Source organism: Chionomys nivalis, chromosome X (assembly GCF_950005125.1).
Source record: "Chionomys nivalis chromosome X, mChiNiv1.1, whole genome shotgun sequence".
NCBI lineage: Eukaryota > Metazoa > Chordata > Mammalia > Rodentia > Cricetidae > Chionomys > Chionomys nivalis.
This window is the reverse complement of record NC_080112.1, coordinates 137,543,281-137,562,380: the sequence shown is the minus strand read 5'-3', so window position 1 is coordinate 137,562,380 and position 19,100 is coordinate 137,543,281. Positions and strand designations below refer to the sequence as shown.

Below are 19,100 nucleotides of genomic sequence, written 5' to 3'. Positions count from 1 at the left end.
TTACATCAAAATTATATTACTCAATGCACCACTCTATCCAGCTATGTAACAAGCAATAAATCAACACAAATATCAAACTATAAAATTTTGAAAACTAATATAACCTATTTCCAGCTAATCTTATTTATTGAATATATTTTTCAAGTGTTTCTAAAAAGAGACTCAGTTTTCATTAAGCAGCTCTCAAAGGAATCTAAGATACAAGAATATTAAGAAATCCTGACTGGAGGTGGAGAGAGGACTCAGTGGTCATGGAGTCTGACTGCTCTTTTAGAGGAATGGAATTCAATTCCTAACACCCAAGGCAGCTCACAACCAACTTGTAAAACTGTAGTTCCGGAGGCTCCAACACCATCTTTCTAACCTCCAAGGACACCAAGCACACCAGTGGTGCAGATATATAAGCAGGCAAAATGCCCATATACATAAAAAAAATTAAATCAGTAAGCACTAAGAAAAGAAAAGAAGCCAGGTGGTGGTGGCAGACACTTTAATCCCAGCACTCGAGAGGCAGAGGCAAGCAGATCTCTGTGAGTTTGAGGCCAGCTTGGTTTACACAGTGAGTTCCAGGACAGCCAGAAATGTAACACAGAGAAACCCTGTCTTAAGAAAAAAGGGAAAAGGGAGGGAAGGAGGGAGGGAGGGAGGGAGGGAGGGAGGGAGGGAGGGAGGGAGGGACAGGGGAAGGAAGGAAAGAGGGAGAGAAGAAGTTATGAAGGGAAGGAAGTGAGGGAGAGAGGGAAGGAAGGGTAGGCAGGCAGATAGATCCTCAGGCAAGTCAGTAGTGGCGCAGGTACTCAGAAAACTGGAGCAGGAGGTTCAGAAGTGCAGGGCCTCCCTGGGCCATTCAAGGTTCAGCCTGAAAGAACTTAGCAACCACCAGTACTAGAATGGGGCAGGGGAGGAGGACATTGTGAGGAATCTTCCACATATTGAGTCCTAAATTTATTATTGAACTCCTAAAATCAGGTCTGGAAGTGCATGTCCATAATCCTAGCCCTCAAGAAGTAGAGGTGGAGAATTAGAAGTTTGAGGTTGTCCTCAGGCTACACAGCAAATTTGCCTGGGATATGTATGACCTGGTGCCTGGCTATGGAACCCTCAGGCACATTTTACCCTTGGACTGCTGGCTGGCCCATTAAGTGGTATCAACATCTCATTCAAAGAGTTTTGAGACTTAGCAAGGTAACAGAAATGGCATGGTTTATTAAGAATGTATTGTTAGCTATTATTTGGTACAAAGACTCCAGATAGGAGCAATGGCTCATTAGTTAAGAACACACTCGCTGTTCTTGTGGAGAACCTGGGTTTGGTTTCTAGGATCCATAACAGTACACAGCTACCTGTAACTCTGGGTTCAGAGATTTGCCTCCCTCTTCTGGCTTCCTCAAGCACTAGGTATATACCTGTTGTACATACACGTAGGCAGGCACTCACATATGCACATGAAAATAAGTAAGGTTTTAAGAGAAGACACTAATGGGCCGGGCGGTGGTGGCGCACGCCTTTAATCCCAGCACTCGGGAGGCAGAGGCAGGCAGATCTCTGTGAGTTCGAGGCCAGCCTGGTCTACAAGAGCTAGTTCCAGGACAGGAACCAAAAGCCACAGAGAAACCCTGTCTCAAAAAACCAGAGAGAGAGAGAGAGAGAGAGACAGAGAGTTGCCTTTGATCACCCTGTTGCCTAGTGTCCCCTCTCTCTCTCTCTCTCTCTCTCTCTCTGTCTCTCTCTCTCTCTCTCTCTCTCTGTCTCTCTGGTTTTTTGAGACAGATGACAGGCAGAAATACAAATTCGTGTGGCAGAGAAAGAGAAAGCAAGGACATGACTATTCAAACTACACAGGAAGGAACAGCACATCTTTTTTATTTTGATTATCAACGGTGCTCTAGCCCATTAAAAGCACCACCAACTCAGCTTTCCCCTGGCCCAGTTGGATCAGTTTTATAAATATTCAATCACATTTCCGAGAGAAAGCAGCATTTCATGCCTTAATAAATCAATTCTTATCATCTGCTGTGTTGAATAGAATTTTTAAACACTACCCATATTTGTTCATCTTTATTAAAAAGCTAGGACATATATATTCCACTGTTCAAGGAAACTTTCATGCCACGCAGCACTAGAGTCGTTAAGAACAATAGCATTGCTGGCTCATTAGCATTTCTTTAAAAGGCAGCCAAAGCAAGGATGGGTTTTAGCTAGTACACAGGGCTGGGGGTGGGGAGTGTTGCTTCAGTTTGCACGTTTCTCTGTTAAAATAATAAGGGTTCAAAACTGAGATCCTCCTTGAGCAAATACCAAGAAGTCAGTCTGAATTCACTTTTATCGTGCAAGATAAATTCAACACCGCTTCCTTTATTTTCTCCCAAATGTATTTTCCAAGTAGCCTTGCATAACCTTATCCTCTTTATTTCTATCACTTGGCTTAGCAAGACCTGAGTCACCAGAAATATGAGTGCATCTGTGGTTGCAGCCTCAAGTTACTCCTCAAGTACCAACCAGGTCATGCTTCGCATTAATAATATATCCCTACAGCTGATACGCTTGTTTTTTTTACTCCAATGAAGCAAAAATTGAGCTGGGTGTGGTGGTACAAGCTCAGTTCTCAGGAGATCTCCAGGTTAGACCAGGCTACATACAGACTGTTACTTTGTCTCAAAAGGAACAGTGAAATGGGGGCAGGGACAATTGGCCCCAAGTAAAATTGCAACTGCAGCAGTACAACCAGTTTCAATCCTCCACAACATAAAAAGTCTTTCCACAAATTTCAAAAGCATTTGGGTGGAGAAGTGTCTACTTGTCTGTTTTTAACCTAGCCATGAACAAAAACTATTGTTAAACTCATCTAATTTGAACATGACTCTCAACTCCTTTTATTCTGCATTGTTTCTTCTTTCATAGCAATCCAAAGAAGAGCAAAAGTCTGCACTCATTTGAAAGATCATTTGGTCCTGTCTTAGGAGGAACAATGAAGAACGTTCAGTGTTGGCCCTGAATCCACCTCACTAAACATTACATTTCCAATGTTTTACTTACTGTGAAAATACCACAAATGAACCAATTCCACTGATAGAATATAAATCTTGTACACACAATACGAAAGACAATTCAAATTGGTTGGATTGTTATCCATAATACATACAATACCAAGTTGATATTCACATGCACTCTGGTTTTTTGTTTTGTTTTTGAGACAGGGTTTCCTTGTGTAGCCTTGGCTGTCCTGGAACTCACTCTGTAGACCAGGCTGGCCTCAAACTCAGAGATCCTCTGCGTCCCAGGTGCTGGGATTAAAGGCGTAAGACACCAGTGCCTGGCCACATGTACTTTCTTAGCAGTTCCTAAACTGTTCTTTTAACCACGGGACTCCAGGAAGTCTATCTACTGTGCATCTGCAGTCTTCTCAGGGTCTCAGAGCAGTTACCCCAAATGAAGTTGTATTTACAGGGAATTCATCAGTAAGAATGGTAACAGAACTAAGTTGTGCAGTCAGGCAAAATCTTCTGCTATTCTCAGGTCAACTTTATAAGGCAGGTGATAAATATAGGCTGTGGCTCACTCCCCACTGTGATACCTGAAGTCACTACTACAGTCCACACAGACATTATGACATGCGCACAGGCTAGAATATTCCTTTGTCTAGGCCATCAGAAGTAAGGAAGAGGAGAATGGGCTGAAATAAAGGGACAAAACACATGATAGGTCTCTTTTGTAATTTTAATTGAAGCACTGCTAATCATGTCTTTTGAAAGCACCAAATTTTAAAATCTAAGTCAATTTGGGGGTGGGGGGGGAGAAACACTATCAGGAACTTCTCTCCAGAACAAACAATGATGTTCATTCCTCCACATGTCCAAATTAAAGTCTACTGAAGCCAAAACTAAAACCCAAACCCCACACAGAGAAAAAAAAGATAGATCCTAAAGTCACATTCTAGGGGGTCAGTGCATTCCGCAGTCTTCGCTGGGCTGTCTAATTGTCCTTCGGCTGACTTTCAAAAATTAACACCCTAGCTCATCAAAATATACATTTTTCCCATTGGCTTTTTTAAATTAAAAATAATAATTAAAAACAAACAACAACAAAAAAAAAACACTTGAAGGAATTCATGACCAGTTGCCTGACTTGGTTGATGGCATACAGGGCAAATGGAAGTCAGGAAGGCGGCTTGCAGCACACGACATTCAGGGGATGCTCATCTTTAAGGCTTAGCTTTCTTCCAAACAGTGTAAAAAACCCACCTGGACCGGGAGTTAAGGAATAAGAAAGGCCATTCAAGCAGGAGCAGGTACCACTTAACATGTGTATATAGGCCGACAAATTGAAAGATGGACAGGGATTTATGGGCGTAGGTTGAACACTGTGGGGATAGGACATAGGGCTTTTAAACAAGGCACTTTGCAGCATGGGCCATCCACCATTTGGGACAAAGACTAAGGAGTACACTACTCAGTTCTACTGCTTCTGCTCTGGAGCTCTCCCAAAAGTCTGAAGCATTGGTGTGAGGAGAAAAATGAATAAGGGAAATTGGATGGGAGTAAAGGGAAGGAGAAAACAGCAGGGAAGAAGAACATGGGACTCTAAGACCCAGAGCCTTCTCCCTTATCACCCCTATTACTCAAAGCACTGAACAGGAAAAAGACCTTCCTAAAGGGGCAAGGGAGAGTGAAGATGGAGATGCTAAATCTCCACAAGCCACTGAAAGACATGGCTACCCAGCAGAGTATCCCCCTCTTTAGACATAGAGGACCTAGGCAAGAAAGTTCTTGCCTTTAACTAGGCATCCAGCTTCCTACCTGCCCAAGCTAAGAGCCACTCCCAGGGCCAGCAGCAGCATTGCAGGGTCTCCCAGATAGCAACTGCCATCATGGAAAAAAAAAACCTGGACTCAGCTTGCAGCTATGGAAGCTACTGGCTGTGGACTACAGTTTACTACAAATATGGCTAGTCTTGCTAGTCAGCTTACTCTGGGCATCCCCCACTTTCCCTTTCATATGCTGAGATTACAGGTGGCCCATTAAGCTTTTATGTGGGCTTCTGGGAAGTCAAACCATTTTTCGAGTTTTGGGTACACATCACTACCCTAGAGGACTGAGGAAGCAGGCCTTTGGGCTCCACCCCTACATTCTAGTTGGGGTGATGACAGAAGAACTTGCATATCTAACTAGTTCCCTGGCTTAGATCAGTGGGACTTAATGATTAAAGGCCCCCGGGAAACTATGACAAGGGACGCCCCAGTCTCTAAGATTCAGAAACAAAGCCTACTTTTTCAAGTTCCTAGGAAGAGCCCCCAGTTAAGTTTGAAACTCAGAGTGTGTACACTACAGAGTTGATTCTGCTTGTTGTTATGATTAACAACGGCAGCACATGATGGACTTAGATGCTCTGAAAAGGCAGCACGTAATGTCATGGTCAAAGGATACAATTCCAAGTATGAAGGGACACAGACAATCTCTTTTGAGAATTCCACAGGACAATACAGGCGCCCCAGCTGTTCTTCATAGAGTGACAGGGCTTCAGTCAAATTGACACAATTCCCCTAAATCAGAGAGAAAAGGAAACATTGGGATTGCTAAGTCATACATACTCACTTGAAGGTCTCTAATAAAGGAAGAAAAATTGGAGCTTGAGATAAAAGTTCATCTTTAAAAAATGAGACAAGACCTCTATACTTCCACAAATTGCACTGGATTCTATTTATGGGTTCATTAGTCCATTCTCTTTCTACCTCATTTGCGGAGCTATTTCAAATTACTGAAGTATGAAGCAAAAGAAAGCAGTGAAGCCAATTTCTCATTAGTGACACAGTTCATTGTATCCACACCACGCAGTTTAGCATATTCATCCACATAACCCACTCAAAGTAAACTTTTTGTCAGTAATAGTCACAACTGCATTGAAACTGAATAATCAAAATAATGTTCTTGCTTTCCATACTGACAGAGAATTGCAGTCATACCTCATCCTTTCCTCAAATTCTGATTTTTAAAGTGTATCATTGTGCACCAACATGATGTGTGCACGTGTTACTGCATGAGTGTAACAGTCTCAAGATCACTTGCTGGAATCAGTTCTCTCCTTCTACCTTTTTCGTGGCTTCTGGGAATCAAATTCAGGCTTCTGTTGCAGGAACAATGTGAGATGAAAACTTCACAAAAGTGGCCTATGCTATCAGAACTTCTGAGAGCAGCAATCCAGCCATGAAAATGGGTTAGAACTATTCCAAGAGACAGCCTTGGTGGTTTTAACTTAGCACATTCACTTAGCACAACGTCATCCTTTAGTGGCAGCCTGTTTAATAACCCATCATCTAGGGTCCTGCAGTGGGATTTAGCCAAAGTGCCCTTCACCAGCATATAATTTGGTTTCAAGATCAAGTTCACCATGAGAGCATATAAACACCACACATGTAATTTACAATTCGTAAATAGAAAACACTGTCCGGTTGTTTTTAGAACACATCACCACTGGGGAAGCTATATAGAACGGAAATGCCACCAAGGTGTACAGCTGACTGGTTGTCTGCCATCTTAAAACTGACACCCTGCTCTGTGTTTAAAGAGGACATATGGGAGGGCCGGACCTCCCTACTGAGAATGTGGTACAAAAATTGGAAGGTTTCAATTTGTTCTTTCCCAACATTGTCAAGAAGCAGTTTTTCAAAAGAAAAAGGGAAAGAAGAAACTCCACAAATAGAGACCTACCCAAAAAAGGAACATGATAAATTTCACTTTCCTGTCTACATAAATAGAACATGTTTTTTCTTTTCTTTTTAAGAAAGATACATTGGAGTTCCAAAACAAAACCCAACAGCAAAGAAATAATGATCCATTAGTTCAGTAGCTTTGGTTCTAGAAAATTCTCCATCTCTCATATTAGACTTTTGTATTGTTTACATTTTTAAACTGAAATCAGTTTGTACTATTTTTGTAATATAAATCCTTATCTGAGTGTTTCTTATTAGGTTCAAAATTAAGCAAAACCAGCTGGGTGTGGTGGCACACGCCTTAAATCCAAGTACTCAAGAGGCAAAGGCAGGGGATCTCTGAGTTAATAGGCAGTTAAAAACACTCACCACTGTTCTACAGGACCCAAGTTCAGTTCTCAGCACCCATGTTTGACAGCTCACAACTGCCTATTAACTCTAGGTCTAGAGTGACCAGATACCTCTAGTTTCCAAGGTCATCTGCATATTCGCGTGCACATATCCCACACATATATACACACATCATTAAAAATAACAAATCTTATGCAAGCAAAACGAAACAGTAGAAAAATCACAGTCATCTGAACTACAAAATGTACAAAAATTTTTGAGAATTGACACTAACGGACAAGAAAGAAACGATGGCTCAGTGGTTACGAATACTTACTGCCCATGCAGAGAACCTGAATTCAGATTCCAGCACCCATGTTGGGCAGGCCACAATCACAAGTGGATCTGATCTCAGTGGCCTTAGAGAGTACTTGTACTCACATGCACACACATACGCACACACACACTTCATTTTCAGTTTCTTCATTTTATGAGACAAGGTTTCTCTGTGTAGCACTGGCTATTCTGGAACTCTCTACATAGAACAGACTGGCCTCAGACTCAGAGAGATCTACCTGCTTCTGTCTCCCGAGTGCTGGGATAAAAGACCTATGCCAGTATGCACAGCTTTAAAAAGTTAAAAAGAAAAGCTGACAGTAAAAAGGCTGGAAAGACACTTCGGTGGTGAAAAGCACATAATGGGATTACAGACATTCAAGAGGTTCAGTTTTCCACACTCGTATCAGTGGGCTCATGAATTCTTGTGACTCCAGCTTCAGGGAATCTAACACTCTCTTCTGGACTCTGCAGGCACCCATACTTACACACAAATAATTTGAAAGATAAAATAAAAATAAATGAAGAAATTTTTCAAATGATGCTTATGATGGATTACTTCCAGAAAGCAGTAAAGCTTTTAGCAAGGATTACAGATGTCTAAAGGGTACTGATAATGAGCAGTTCAAGCTATGGGAATGCTCAGGAATTTGCTACATTTTTCATTGTGGTTTCCATGTGTGTTACACACCCATTTTTATATGTAGCAGCCTATTTTTTTTCTTTTTTGGCTTTATCAAGACAGGGTTTCTCTGTGGTTTTTGGTTCCTGTCCCGGAACTAGCTCTTGTAGACCAGGCTGGTCTCGAACTCACAGAGATCCGCCTGCCTCTGCCTCCCAAGTGCTGGGATTAAAGGCGTGCGCCACCACCGCCTGGCTGCCTATTTTTTTAAGTAAGTGGTGGGAGACAGAAGATAGATGGTCAAGTCCCAGGACCTAACTTCTACCCTCAAAAATGCACATTCCTAAGTTCTGTGGCAAGATAATAAGGCTAATTTCAAGCACCCAGGATGATGCCAGTGATGTCACAAATTTGCCACTGTGACATGAGCAATGTGTTGGTAGGAACATTCAGTTTCTGAAAATCATTATATAAAATCCTCATCCAACCATTAACGTTCTCCATTTTTCTGCTACACACTCCAGCTAAGGGCAGAATCAAGTGTTATCACCTGAACATATCAATAGGTAGAAAAGAAATAAGCAGAGTCTAAGGGTATAAGTCAATGGGAGAACTTCTGTCTGTCATGCAGGAATTCACCACAAAAAGAAATCAATGATGATGAGTGAATAAGTCAATGAATGAATGGTGGCGACCACAGTTTCCTGTAAGGCTTATGCCTCTTAAACCAGGTGAATCTTAGTGTGTGGCACATAGACCAACTCAAGAAACAAGCCCAGGAGGGCACAAAATGGTATCACAAAAGCAAGTCCTCAAAGTTACAGTACATGCTGCATTTTCTATTAGTTTCCCACACTAAAGCACCAGTTCCCCTTAGCAAGCAAGCACAAAACTACCATGATAGCGCCTTTTACCTACTCCAAACTGACTGCTTCACAGAGGATCCATACATAAATTCCCTTCCCTCAGGCTCCCAGGTAGTTGGGATTATAGGCAGATGGCACCCATGCCTAGCTTGTTCTCACTCTCTGTACTGGAGCACAAGAAGTCCTGTAGTGTAGTCCTGAATTAGTAAATATTGTTGACATGGGCATGCCTCAGTGTTGGGACTAATGAGTCCTGGCCTTCAGCTGCTCTTCCCTCCTAGAACCTTCTAATTAAAGTTACTAGAAGCTGTGCCTAGCTTACAGGATCAGAGGATGGGATTTTCACCTGTTGGCCATTTGACTGCAGTGTATTTAAGCCTACATGGTGCTAACAAATAAGGGCTTTGGTATCAGTGTTAAAAGGTCTGCGTGTCGGTCTGTCTCTGCGTCTGTATTCTCAACCTCCAGCCCCTTGCCCGAAGCTCACGAACTGAGTTCTAGCACACAGAGCGCATACACGGGGTGTGTGTGTGTGTGTGTGTGTGGAGGGGGGGGTGCGCAGCACCTCAGTCCCATGGAATGGAAAAGTCTTCCCCAGCTGGGATTCAAAGAGATGGTAATACCTTCTTTGAGGGTTTTAATGCTAGTAATTGATCAGTGTGTTCAAAACTAGCAACAACTTCTTCCTCGCAGATGTTCACAACCTGAAATTGCTGGCCTATAGATAACTCCTACCAAGACAAGCTAACTTCTTTTCCCTGTACTGTACATAATAAAACACAGTGAGGTTCCAGGTTGCATGTAGTAATTGGCTCAACTCTATCAGAGTTGCACACAGCCTACCTGACCCCAGCTTCTCCACTCATGCAGTAACACGTGCACACATCATGTTGGTGCACAATGATACACTTTAAAAATCAGAATTTGAGGAAAGGATGAGGTATGACTGCAATTCTCTGTCAGTATGGAAAGCAAGAACATTATTTTGATTATTCAGTTTCAATGCAGTTGTGACTATTACTGACAAAAAGTTTACTTTGAGTGGGTTATGTGGATGAATATGCTAAATTGCGTGGTGTGGATACAATGAACTGTGTCACTAATGAGAAATTGGCTTCACTACTCCTAGCCGGAGCTACAGATCCAACTTCCTCTATAAAGGGGTGGTCACATTTTAGGCAGCACACTTCTCCTGGAGCACAAAACAAATGGCATGGCTGTTTATCAAGAAACTCAAACAGAGCAGGCAGCCACATTTGGCGTACAGTGTGTAGACCCCGGCTATAAGGTAACTATAGCTAATGATTGTGTTCTGTATACTTGAAAATGTTCCAAGAAAGGAAGCTGAATGTTTTCTGCACAAACATGTGATATATGTTAAGAAGATACATGTGTTTAACCTGATTAAATATTAGACAGTATATACATGCATGTAAACATCACATGGTAACTCTGTAAATGATCACTTTTATGTTTTTATAGATCAGTCAAAAATAAATTTATGTTAAAAATCTAAACCAGCCTAATTGATGCATCTACAATACAGCTCCTGAACCTAAGGCTCAGAAATGGTGCAGAAAGATTTTAAGAGCCAGAGGAACAAAAAAATCTATTGTGACATTGTGTCTGTTAGAAATACTATGGAAGGGGCTGGGGAGATGGCTCAGAGGTTAAGAGCATTGCCTGCTCTTCCAAAGGTCCTGAGTTCAATTCCCGGCAACCACATGGTGGCTCACAACCATCTGTAATGAGGTCTGGCGCCCTCTTCTGGCCTGCAGGCATACAGACAGAATATTGTATACATAATAAATAAACATAAAAATTATTAAAAAAAGAAAGCTATGGAAGCTACACCCATGATACTACAATATTATGGCTGTCAAAATAATATCTGAATGAGGATGACACTAATAGACATGACAAAGAACAGCAGGCAACTACGGAATGCTGAAAGCAGGAGAAATAGTCTTCCCCAGGAAAGAGCACACCAGTTGATTATCTAATACCACATGGTCAGCCCTGAAAACTGTGTGTGTGTAACATTACACAGACTGAGCAGGTTGTATTTACATATATATTTGCAACAGTATATGTGTATCTGTGTGTGTGTATGTATCTAACAATTAAAGAAAAAGAAGCCAGAAATCAAGGGGGGATATATGAAAGGGATTGGAAGAAAGTATGATTTTCAAAAAATATTTACAATAGAATGTACTGCGGCTGGAGAGATGGCTCAGCAGTTAAGCACACTGGCTGCTCTTCCAAGGGACTGGAGCTCAGCTCTCAGCACCTACCTGAGGAATCTCATAAGGCCCTGTAACTCTAGCTCCAGATCTGACACCTCCAGCCCTTAAAGCCAGCTGTACTCACATGCATATACCCAGAGACACATGCACATAGATAAAAATAAATCTTTAAAAATAAAAGGAGCATACAGTATTCAGCAAAATTCAAAGATACGCTTTAATAAAATGAATTACTGAGAAATTAATACAATATAAAGTTGGTCACAAGGTAAAGTCTTTTTAGGGGATGGGAATTATGTACACAGGACAAAAGACATAATTCTGCTTAAGATGGTCCATATTAAAAATAATAAAAAAATAAAAAGGGTTAGTTAGAGTTTACATGTAATAGGATGAGCAATACTCTCCAGTAAACTCAAAGAATTCCGAGACCAGAGTGCAAGGGTCAAACTTGGTTATTACTTTGTGTACCAAGTAATGAGACTGGATTAACAATTAGATGCCTTTGTTACTTTTTAGGAAGAAGTGTATTTTCCTATATATACCTATTTTATACGAAACCACAAATGTAAACCTTCGTTAAAGTTAAGAATACCCTCAAAAATGAAAGTTTTTAAAAAAATTTAATTAAAAAAATCTTTAAAAAATTTTAAATTTTTTTTAAAAAGAATGAAAGTAACTACAAAGAAAAAAATCTACTTCTATATGGTGTCTGCAGCTCACACTATAGGTAAAGCTGCTAAATGGACTTTTCCCTAGAGATATACCTAGAAGATGGGGGACGGGGGAAGAAACTGTGGTCTGTGTCTCCACCTGCTGGCGACATTTCATACTACAGCCAGGGCTAACAAAATCAGGATAATATTGTCTTCTGCTGTTAAGTAACATCTCAGGATAACAGATTTTGAACAAGTATAATTCAAATATATTGTTGTTCTCCTAACATATGTAAATTTCAAGAACATGCAGTCAAATAGGCAAATATTGACTCTTCTTGAGAGTCACAGGAGTAAAAGTGGGGACTGAATGGTCTACCTGTGTGAAGTATTTCCCATCTTGTTTCAGAACTTTCATTGACAGGTCAAGAATCAGTCTGAGAAACTCCCATGTGGAATCTGGATGTAAAAAAAATAAGTTTTGTAAATATGTTATCAAATACTCAGTCATAGTCAATAAAACAAAAAGGAAGAGACCCCAGTGTGCTGGCACATCCCATCATCATCCTGGCACTTTGGAGGCAGAGGGAAGATCAGGAGTTAAAGAGCATCACTGGCTACACAGTAGCTTTTAGGTCAGCCTGCACTACATGAGACTAATCTAAAGACGCATGATTGAAAGTTTGTTCATGAACAATAATGTACAATCATAAAGCTGGTCTGTACAAACACCTACACAGACACCGAGGTCAGGATCAAGTTTGCATCTATTTAGGACAGTCAGTACATCACAATAAAGACTTAGCATAGCATAGGGACTGAGAGTGTAGCTCAGTGGCAGAGAGTTTGCTCATCGGCAGGAGATCCTGGGTTTCATCCCCGGCACCGCTCTCAGATAAAGAACAAAGATTAGACACAAAGGCAGAGCTCAGTCTGAAGACAGCTGCTTAAAGAAGGAAGTCAGTAACATTCGCTGAGAAGCTGAGGAAATTCCTGGTTGTGGAAGACATAGATTGCTGCAGCCTCCTTAACAGCATTTCATTGCCTACCTGTGTCAGACCTAACCTTGAGAATATTCCAGGAGACCTTTGTTCATATGTATTAACTTAACAGACCACACTAGCTTCCACCAATGCCTCAACTAAGAATGTCTTCAGAAAGTTTGGAAACTTCCTCCAGCAGAGGTTACCCTGCTTTGCTATAACCCACTTCATCTTGCCACCAATGTATTTGAAATATGCCTTGATTTGTGAATTTCTTTTGTTCTGCAACTATAAAAACATGAAACTGTTAACACATTGGAACATACTACTTACACTAACCTGAATCTATGTTCCCCAACCATGGTCGCTCATATTTAGTTCCAGAACACTCTTAACCCTTTGAGGTATAAGCTGTGTTTTCACATTAGGAAAAGGAAAAATATGGGAGGTGGGAAGGAGGCAGAAATTTTTTTCAATAATAATAATAATAAAAAAAAAATCCAGTCACCTTCCCACCATCAATGCTAGTTCAACTGCTTTTAACAAGTAAGAGGAGCTAAGAAGATGGCTCAGTGGGAAACGTACTTGCCATACAAGTGTATGAATTTGAGTTTGCCCACCAGTACCCACACATAAAATGAGCATGGTGGCATGTGCCTCTGCAATCCCAGTGATGGGGAGAGAGACAGGATTCCTAGGGCTTGATTCCCAGAACTTGATGAAAGTTCTAGGCTCAGCAAGAAACTCTTTCTCAAAAAAATAAAGTAGAATGCAATTTAAGAAGATATTCAGTGTTCAGCAGTGGTCTTCACACGTGTGTGTGTGTGTGTCTGTGTGTGTTGGCATGCACACACGCATACATCTGTAAACATGTACATGTATATAGTTTGAAACACAGCTGTACGGTGGTGGCGTGCGCCTTTAATCCCAGGGAGGCAGAGGCAGGCGGATCTCTGTGAGTTCGAGACCAGCCTGGTCTACAAAGCTAGTTCCAGGACAGGAACCAAAACCACAGAGAAACCCTGTCTCGAAAAACAAAAACAAACAAACAAACAAAAAACAAGAGTTCAAAACACAATCTACCTTCTTCTGGAGATGTAGAGATCGGGACAGCTGTCAAATCATTAATCACATAATCAAACTCTCTCCCTTCTTTGGCGTACCTCTTCAGTACTGGAATACAGTCTTCTATGAGGACCTTTCAGAATGAACAGGATTGGATGCATGAGTCAACACAAACGGGTGGCATTGAACACTTATAAATAGAAAATGAAAGCTGGGGATTAAATTCACAGCACCAGCACCAAAGAGACCTTTCATCCCTGTCTGTTAATAGAAAAACAAAGTGTCAACCATATGCCTATATCCTTTCTCATCTGAGTAATCAATCTCTCTGTGGGTGCTACTGTTCCCTTCATTGACTGAAACACAATCTTATTTAAAAAGGTTTCCATAGGTTGCGCATAGACCCTTGATAAGAAAAGAGGACAATCAGGTGTGGTAGCACATCCCCTATTAATTCCAATTCTTGGAAGCTAAGACAGAACAAGTGCTACTCCACAGGTTTGAGGACAGCCTGGGTTTTAGATTGAGTTCCTGGCAGGAAGGAGAAGGGAAGACTACAGTGTAAGAAGTTTTATTGTCCTATTGTTTCATAAAACGTAATATATTGCAGAAGTTGCAGTAGGCAAAGGCAGAGAAAATGTGAACACCCAGTTACATAGAGTTTGAGGCCAGCCTGGACTAGGTTAGATTTTTGTCTCAAAAAAGAAAAAAACACCTCAGTTAACAATAATACACACACACATCCCATCTGAGAACATGCCTACCATATGTATGAAAGACAGGATTTGATCCCAGCACCACAAAAAAGTTCATTTGACATTCTCACAATCTATTTTCTTTTTAAAAAATATTTATTTATTTATTTATTTATTTATTATGTATACAATGTTCTGTCTGTGTGTATGCCTGCAGGCCAGAAGAGGGCAGCAAACCTCATTACAGATGGTTGTGAGCCACCATGTGGTTGCTGGGAATTGAATCAGGACCTTCGGAAGAGCAGACAATGCTCTTGACCTCTGAGCCATCTCTCCAGTCCCTCACAATCTCTTTTCTTCACTAAAATTTAACCCATGTAATCATCCCAAAGATGGACAATAAACTACTCCATCTAACTTCAAATGTTCTATTCTTGTCTTCAACAATCTTCTATGAACAGTCATATTAAACCCCGCACTTCCCAATTTAAAAGCTAAATTTTCCTTTGTATCTTAGTTTCCAAATCTAGGGACTAAGTTTACTGAATCTCTCTTTTCAATGGTTTCTAGGGTTAGCTGATTTAGTTCTCAAGTAAGTCCGTAGTCTAATATGTCAGCATCACTTACTAAATCTTTACCCAAATGAAATGAAATGTATTTTGGGCCTGGCGTGGTGGCGCACATCTTTAAATCCCAGCATTATGCAGGAGGCAGAGGCAGACAAATCTCTGTAAGTTTGAGACCAACCTAGTCTACATACAAAGCAAGTTCCAGAGCTAGGCTGTCTGAAAAAATAAAGAAAGGGAGGGAGGGTGGGGGAGGGGAGGGGAGGGGAGGGGAGGGGAGGGGAGGGGAGGGGAGGGGAGGGGAGGGGAGGAGAGGAGAGGAGAGGAGAGGAGAGGAGAGGAGAGGAGAGGAAAGGAAAGGAAAGGAAAGGAAAGGAAAGGAAAGGAAAGGAAAGGAAAGGAAAGGAAAGGAATCCATCTGGGATCATATGTTAGCAGTATGTTAGCAGGTTGTAACTTAACACAGACTTCACATAAGTTCAAGTTCCCACGATATCCCTCTTATCTGTCTACACAGTCTGTGTCCAACTTCCTACTTGATTACAGGACTGCAGTAAATTAGCAATCAAAACAAGTCTTCTTCCACAATAATTGTTCTCATAAGTTCCCTTGGCTATTTTTAGACATTCCCTTTAATAAGAGCAACTTTGAAAACATCAGTTGGCCTCACTCCCTTGGTTCTGATGAGAATTAGAAGAACAAATGAGAAGCAATGGAAACTGTTCTGCTATCACCAGGCACAAGACTCCATTTCATGTCTTTCAGTCAAATCACAAAGCTCACCACAGCCTCATAATACCTCTTGCTAAGTTCATTTAACAGATTATTTTCAGTAGGATTTCCTGGCACACACCTCCCAATTAATTTCCTTTCAGTGTTTTGCATCCAGCAGAAAGAAAAAAATTAAACTTTACTAAATCACTTAAATCTTTAATCACTGAACCAATTTTTCAGAAGCCCAAGTAATTGTCAAGGTAAATTTCTTGGATATTTCTAATCATTTTTATTCCATATAATTATTTGATTTTATTATTTTTATGACCTCCATCTTACTTATTAGCGGCTTCAAAAATAAGCATAAACTCAGGTATGCAGCATTCATAATTTGGTTCCTATTTCCAATGAAAATGACTTTTTCCCACTTACTATAATTTTGACTTTATCATTTACTTATTAAAATTAATTCTCTCATATTTTCTATTATGTTTTGGTGGAATCCCTCTAATGCAATATCTTTATGTGTGTGCGTGAGTGCAATGTGTGTGTGCACGCATGTGTGTGTCTGTGTGTAGTGTGTGTGTGTGTATGTATGTATGTATATCTGTGTGTGTGTAAACAAAAAAGACACCTTGTCCGAGTAGGTTCTCTCCTCCACCATGAGTCCTAGGGATTGAATTGTGGTCGTCAGATTTGAAGACAAGTGCCTTTACCCACTAAGCCATTACAAACAGTCTAATAACAGATTTCTGAAAATTCTCATTTTTAAATTTTTAAAACTAAATTTTATGAGTATAACAGAATTTTTTAAAAGTCACTAAATTGAACTTTATTTTACTTGATAATTTTGTATGTGTGTATGTAAACAGAATGTATACATACACATAGATAATCCATCCTTAGTTTTCTTGGTATAGTATCTTTAGTTCAATATTAAGATTACTGTCATTATAAAAGAAGTATTTTTTGTTCCTGAAACAAATGTAAACCAGAGTAGTTGTTTAAACATATGTAAATATCCCTGCCTTTCTGAAAACAACATTTTAATGGATTGTTGCCTTTGGTACAGTGTTCAGGTGGGTCTGTCTTCTCCCAGATAAGGCTCCCACCCTGCTTGAGAGCTTCAGAACCCTTTGCAGAAAAAAAAAAAAAAAGTCCAGACTCCTCCTAGTGTTCCGTCGGAGACACTGAATACTGCCACCCTAAAGAGCCATTGAATAGAAACAAGATGTGATAAGTGATTTATTAAGTTCCTATACCAGGTGGCTTTAACACTCTTTTGTCAAACAGTCTTTCAATATGTACCAACTAAACACAAAAAAATCCCTCAAAGAACAGGCTTTTACCTTTGCTGCACATATGTGACCATCTGGCTCACCATCTGTGCTCCGAGGGTCAGATATCCCATTTCAGGGGAATACTGGTTAGTTTCCCATTTTCACCATACCACTACTAGACTGTGTTGTTGCTCTGTTTGTGCTTCTGGTCTTTCCTTAATTTTTACAAAAAATTCATACAACCAAAAGGAGGGTGACAGGATTCTGCACTCCCTGTACTCTGCACTGATCTAAAGTGACCTCCACAACCTTGAATAAATCCCTTTAAACTTTCTAAGGTTCAGCTCTTCCCAATATAATAGAACAACATCTACATGTTATGGTCTGGGGATTAAATCCAGCAGGAAGGGGTCTGGTCCATTATTTGTCAGACATGGGTAACTCTGAATTCAGTGTGAGGCAGTTCAATGCTATGCAGAGCTGAAATCTACCATCCCTTTTGAATCTATCCAACAGGATAAGCTAACTGTAATATTTCTTGCCCTGCCCTTTGACCCACAAAACAATCTTAACTGTGCTGGGCGGTGGTGGCGCACGCCTTTAATCCCAGCACTCGGGAGGCAGAGTCAGGCGGATCTCTGTGAGTTCGAGGCCAGCCTGGTCTACAGAGCTAGTTCCGGGACAGGAACCAAAACCTACAGAGAAACCCTGTCTCGAAAAAAAAAAAATCATAATTGTATTTTAAGGTAGATAGAATTCCTGCCCCAAATTAGCATGTATGCAGTACAAATTCAAATTTAAATGTGCATACATTAGGGAAGGAAGAAGTGCTGGATAATTGAAAGCTGAAAGTACAGCACTCATCCAAATTGCTTACCAATCTGCAGGTGCACATTTCAGATGCTATTCAATTAAGTATTTGCTTGGGCATCTTGCTCTAACAAGCCCTCAGGTCTGTGAGAATGAAATATATGCATCCCCACATATCAGAGTGGATGCTCAACTTTCAAGCACAGTACAAGTTAAGACAGAAACTAATTGCTTATTTGCAACATGCTGATCAACTACACCTACCAATTAAAAATCTGAATTCCTTCTGAAACACCAAGACTTCAAGGTATTATTCAGAGTAGCGACAGAAGGTGGTAGATTTAAAAAGTACATGACATCTATGCCAGGATTAATGTGGGCTGGAGACATCACTCAGTGGCAGTAGGGACCTAGCATGCTGAAGGGCCAAGTTTAATATCCAATAACATAAAGGAAAGTAACCTGATAGAGTCCACACTGCAGGCTTCTTTCAGTAACTGTACACTGTCTACTCTCTAAGTATCAATAGATAATATATTCACACAAAGAAAGAAACTATCTTCTTAAGCAATTATAATAAAAGGTGCAGGTCCAATTGATCTCTCATGTATTTTTAATTTTAACTTAAAAGCATGATTACCTGATAGCAGTCTCCTTTAAGATTGTCTAAGACATCTCCACATGTTCTTCGCATGAATTTCTTACATCCGTCAATCACCATTTGGTCAATGTCCGAAACAGGTTAAGGAGAATACGAATATATCAAAGAATTCTGAAATAGTAAATCTTCTCTAAAACATAAAGGTTCAGACATCTGAGGATCACACGTTAAAAAGTAGGTATTATGCTGACTTTATTTTCACATTAAGGAATTCAAGTCCAAAGATGCCATAGGAAGGAGGACCAAAATCATTTACCTTGTTCTGTTTCTGTCTCTCTCATTCTCTCCCCCCTCACTAATTTTTTTATCTTGAAGTTGTTCTCTTACACAGTAAAGGATATCTCTACCATAGTGACCATCTTTGGTTTCAGTTTCACAATCTCACATAATATGCCCCCATCTCCACCTCCCAGGATCAGCACGTCTTTGCCAGTGTAATCTTCTTTACCACTGCCCATGATGGCTCGAGTATATGCCACGTCACTCTCTGCCAAATCTAGGGAGGAGAAAAGAGACCCAAATGATCATTCTATCCAAATACACAAACCACTTGACCTGCTGAAA

General features: G+C 40.5%; 1 protein-coding gene across 1 annotated transcript in view; it reads right to left on the bottom strand.

The window, feature by feature from the left end:
- Positions 1–3,703: 3,703 nt before the first annotated feature.
- Sms (spermine synthase) overlaps positions 3,704–19,100 on the bottom strand; it is a 53,927-nt gene continuing 38,530 nt past the window's right edge. The window contains exons 6-11 of the mRNA XM_057759799.1: positions 18,878–19,032; positions 18,516–18,605; positions 13,829–13,943; positions 12,142–12,221; positions 5,424–5,539; positions 3,704–4,241 (exon numbers count right to left, since the gene is read on the bottom strand). Coding sequence (XP_057615782.1) covers positions 4,202–4,241; positions 5,424–5,539; positions 12,142–12,221; positions 13,829–13,943; positions 18,516–18,605; positions 18,878–19,032 — 596 coding nt within the window. The 3' untranslated portion in view covers positions 3,704–4,201. The remainder of the gene's footprint in view (positions 4,242–5,423; positions 5,540–12,141; positions 12,222–13,828; positions 13,944–18,515; positions 18,606–18,877; positions 19,033–19,100) is intronic.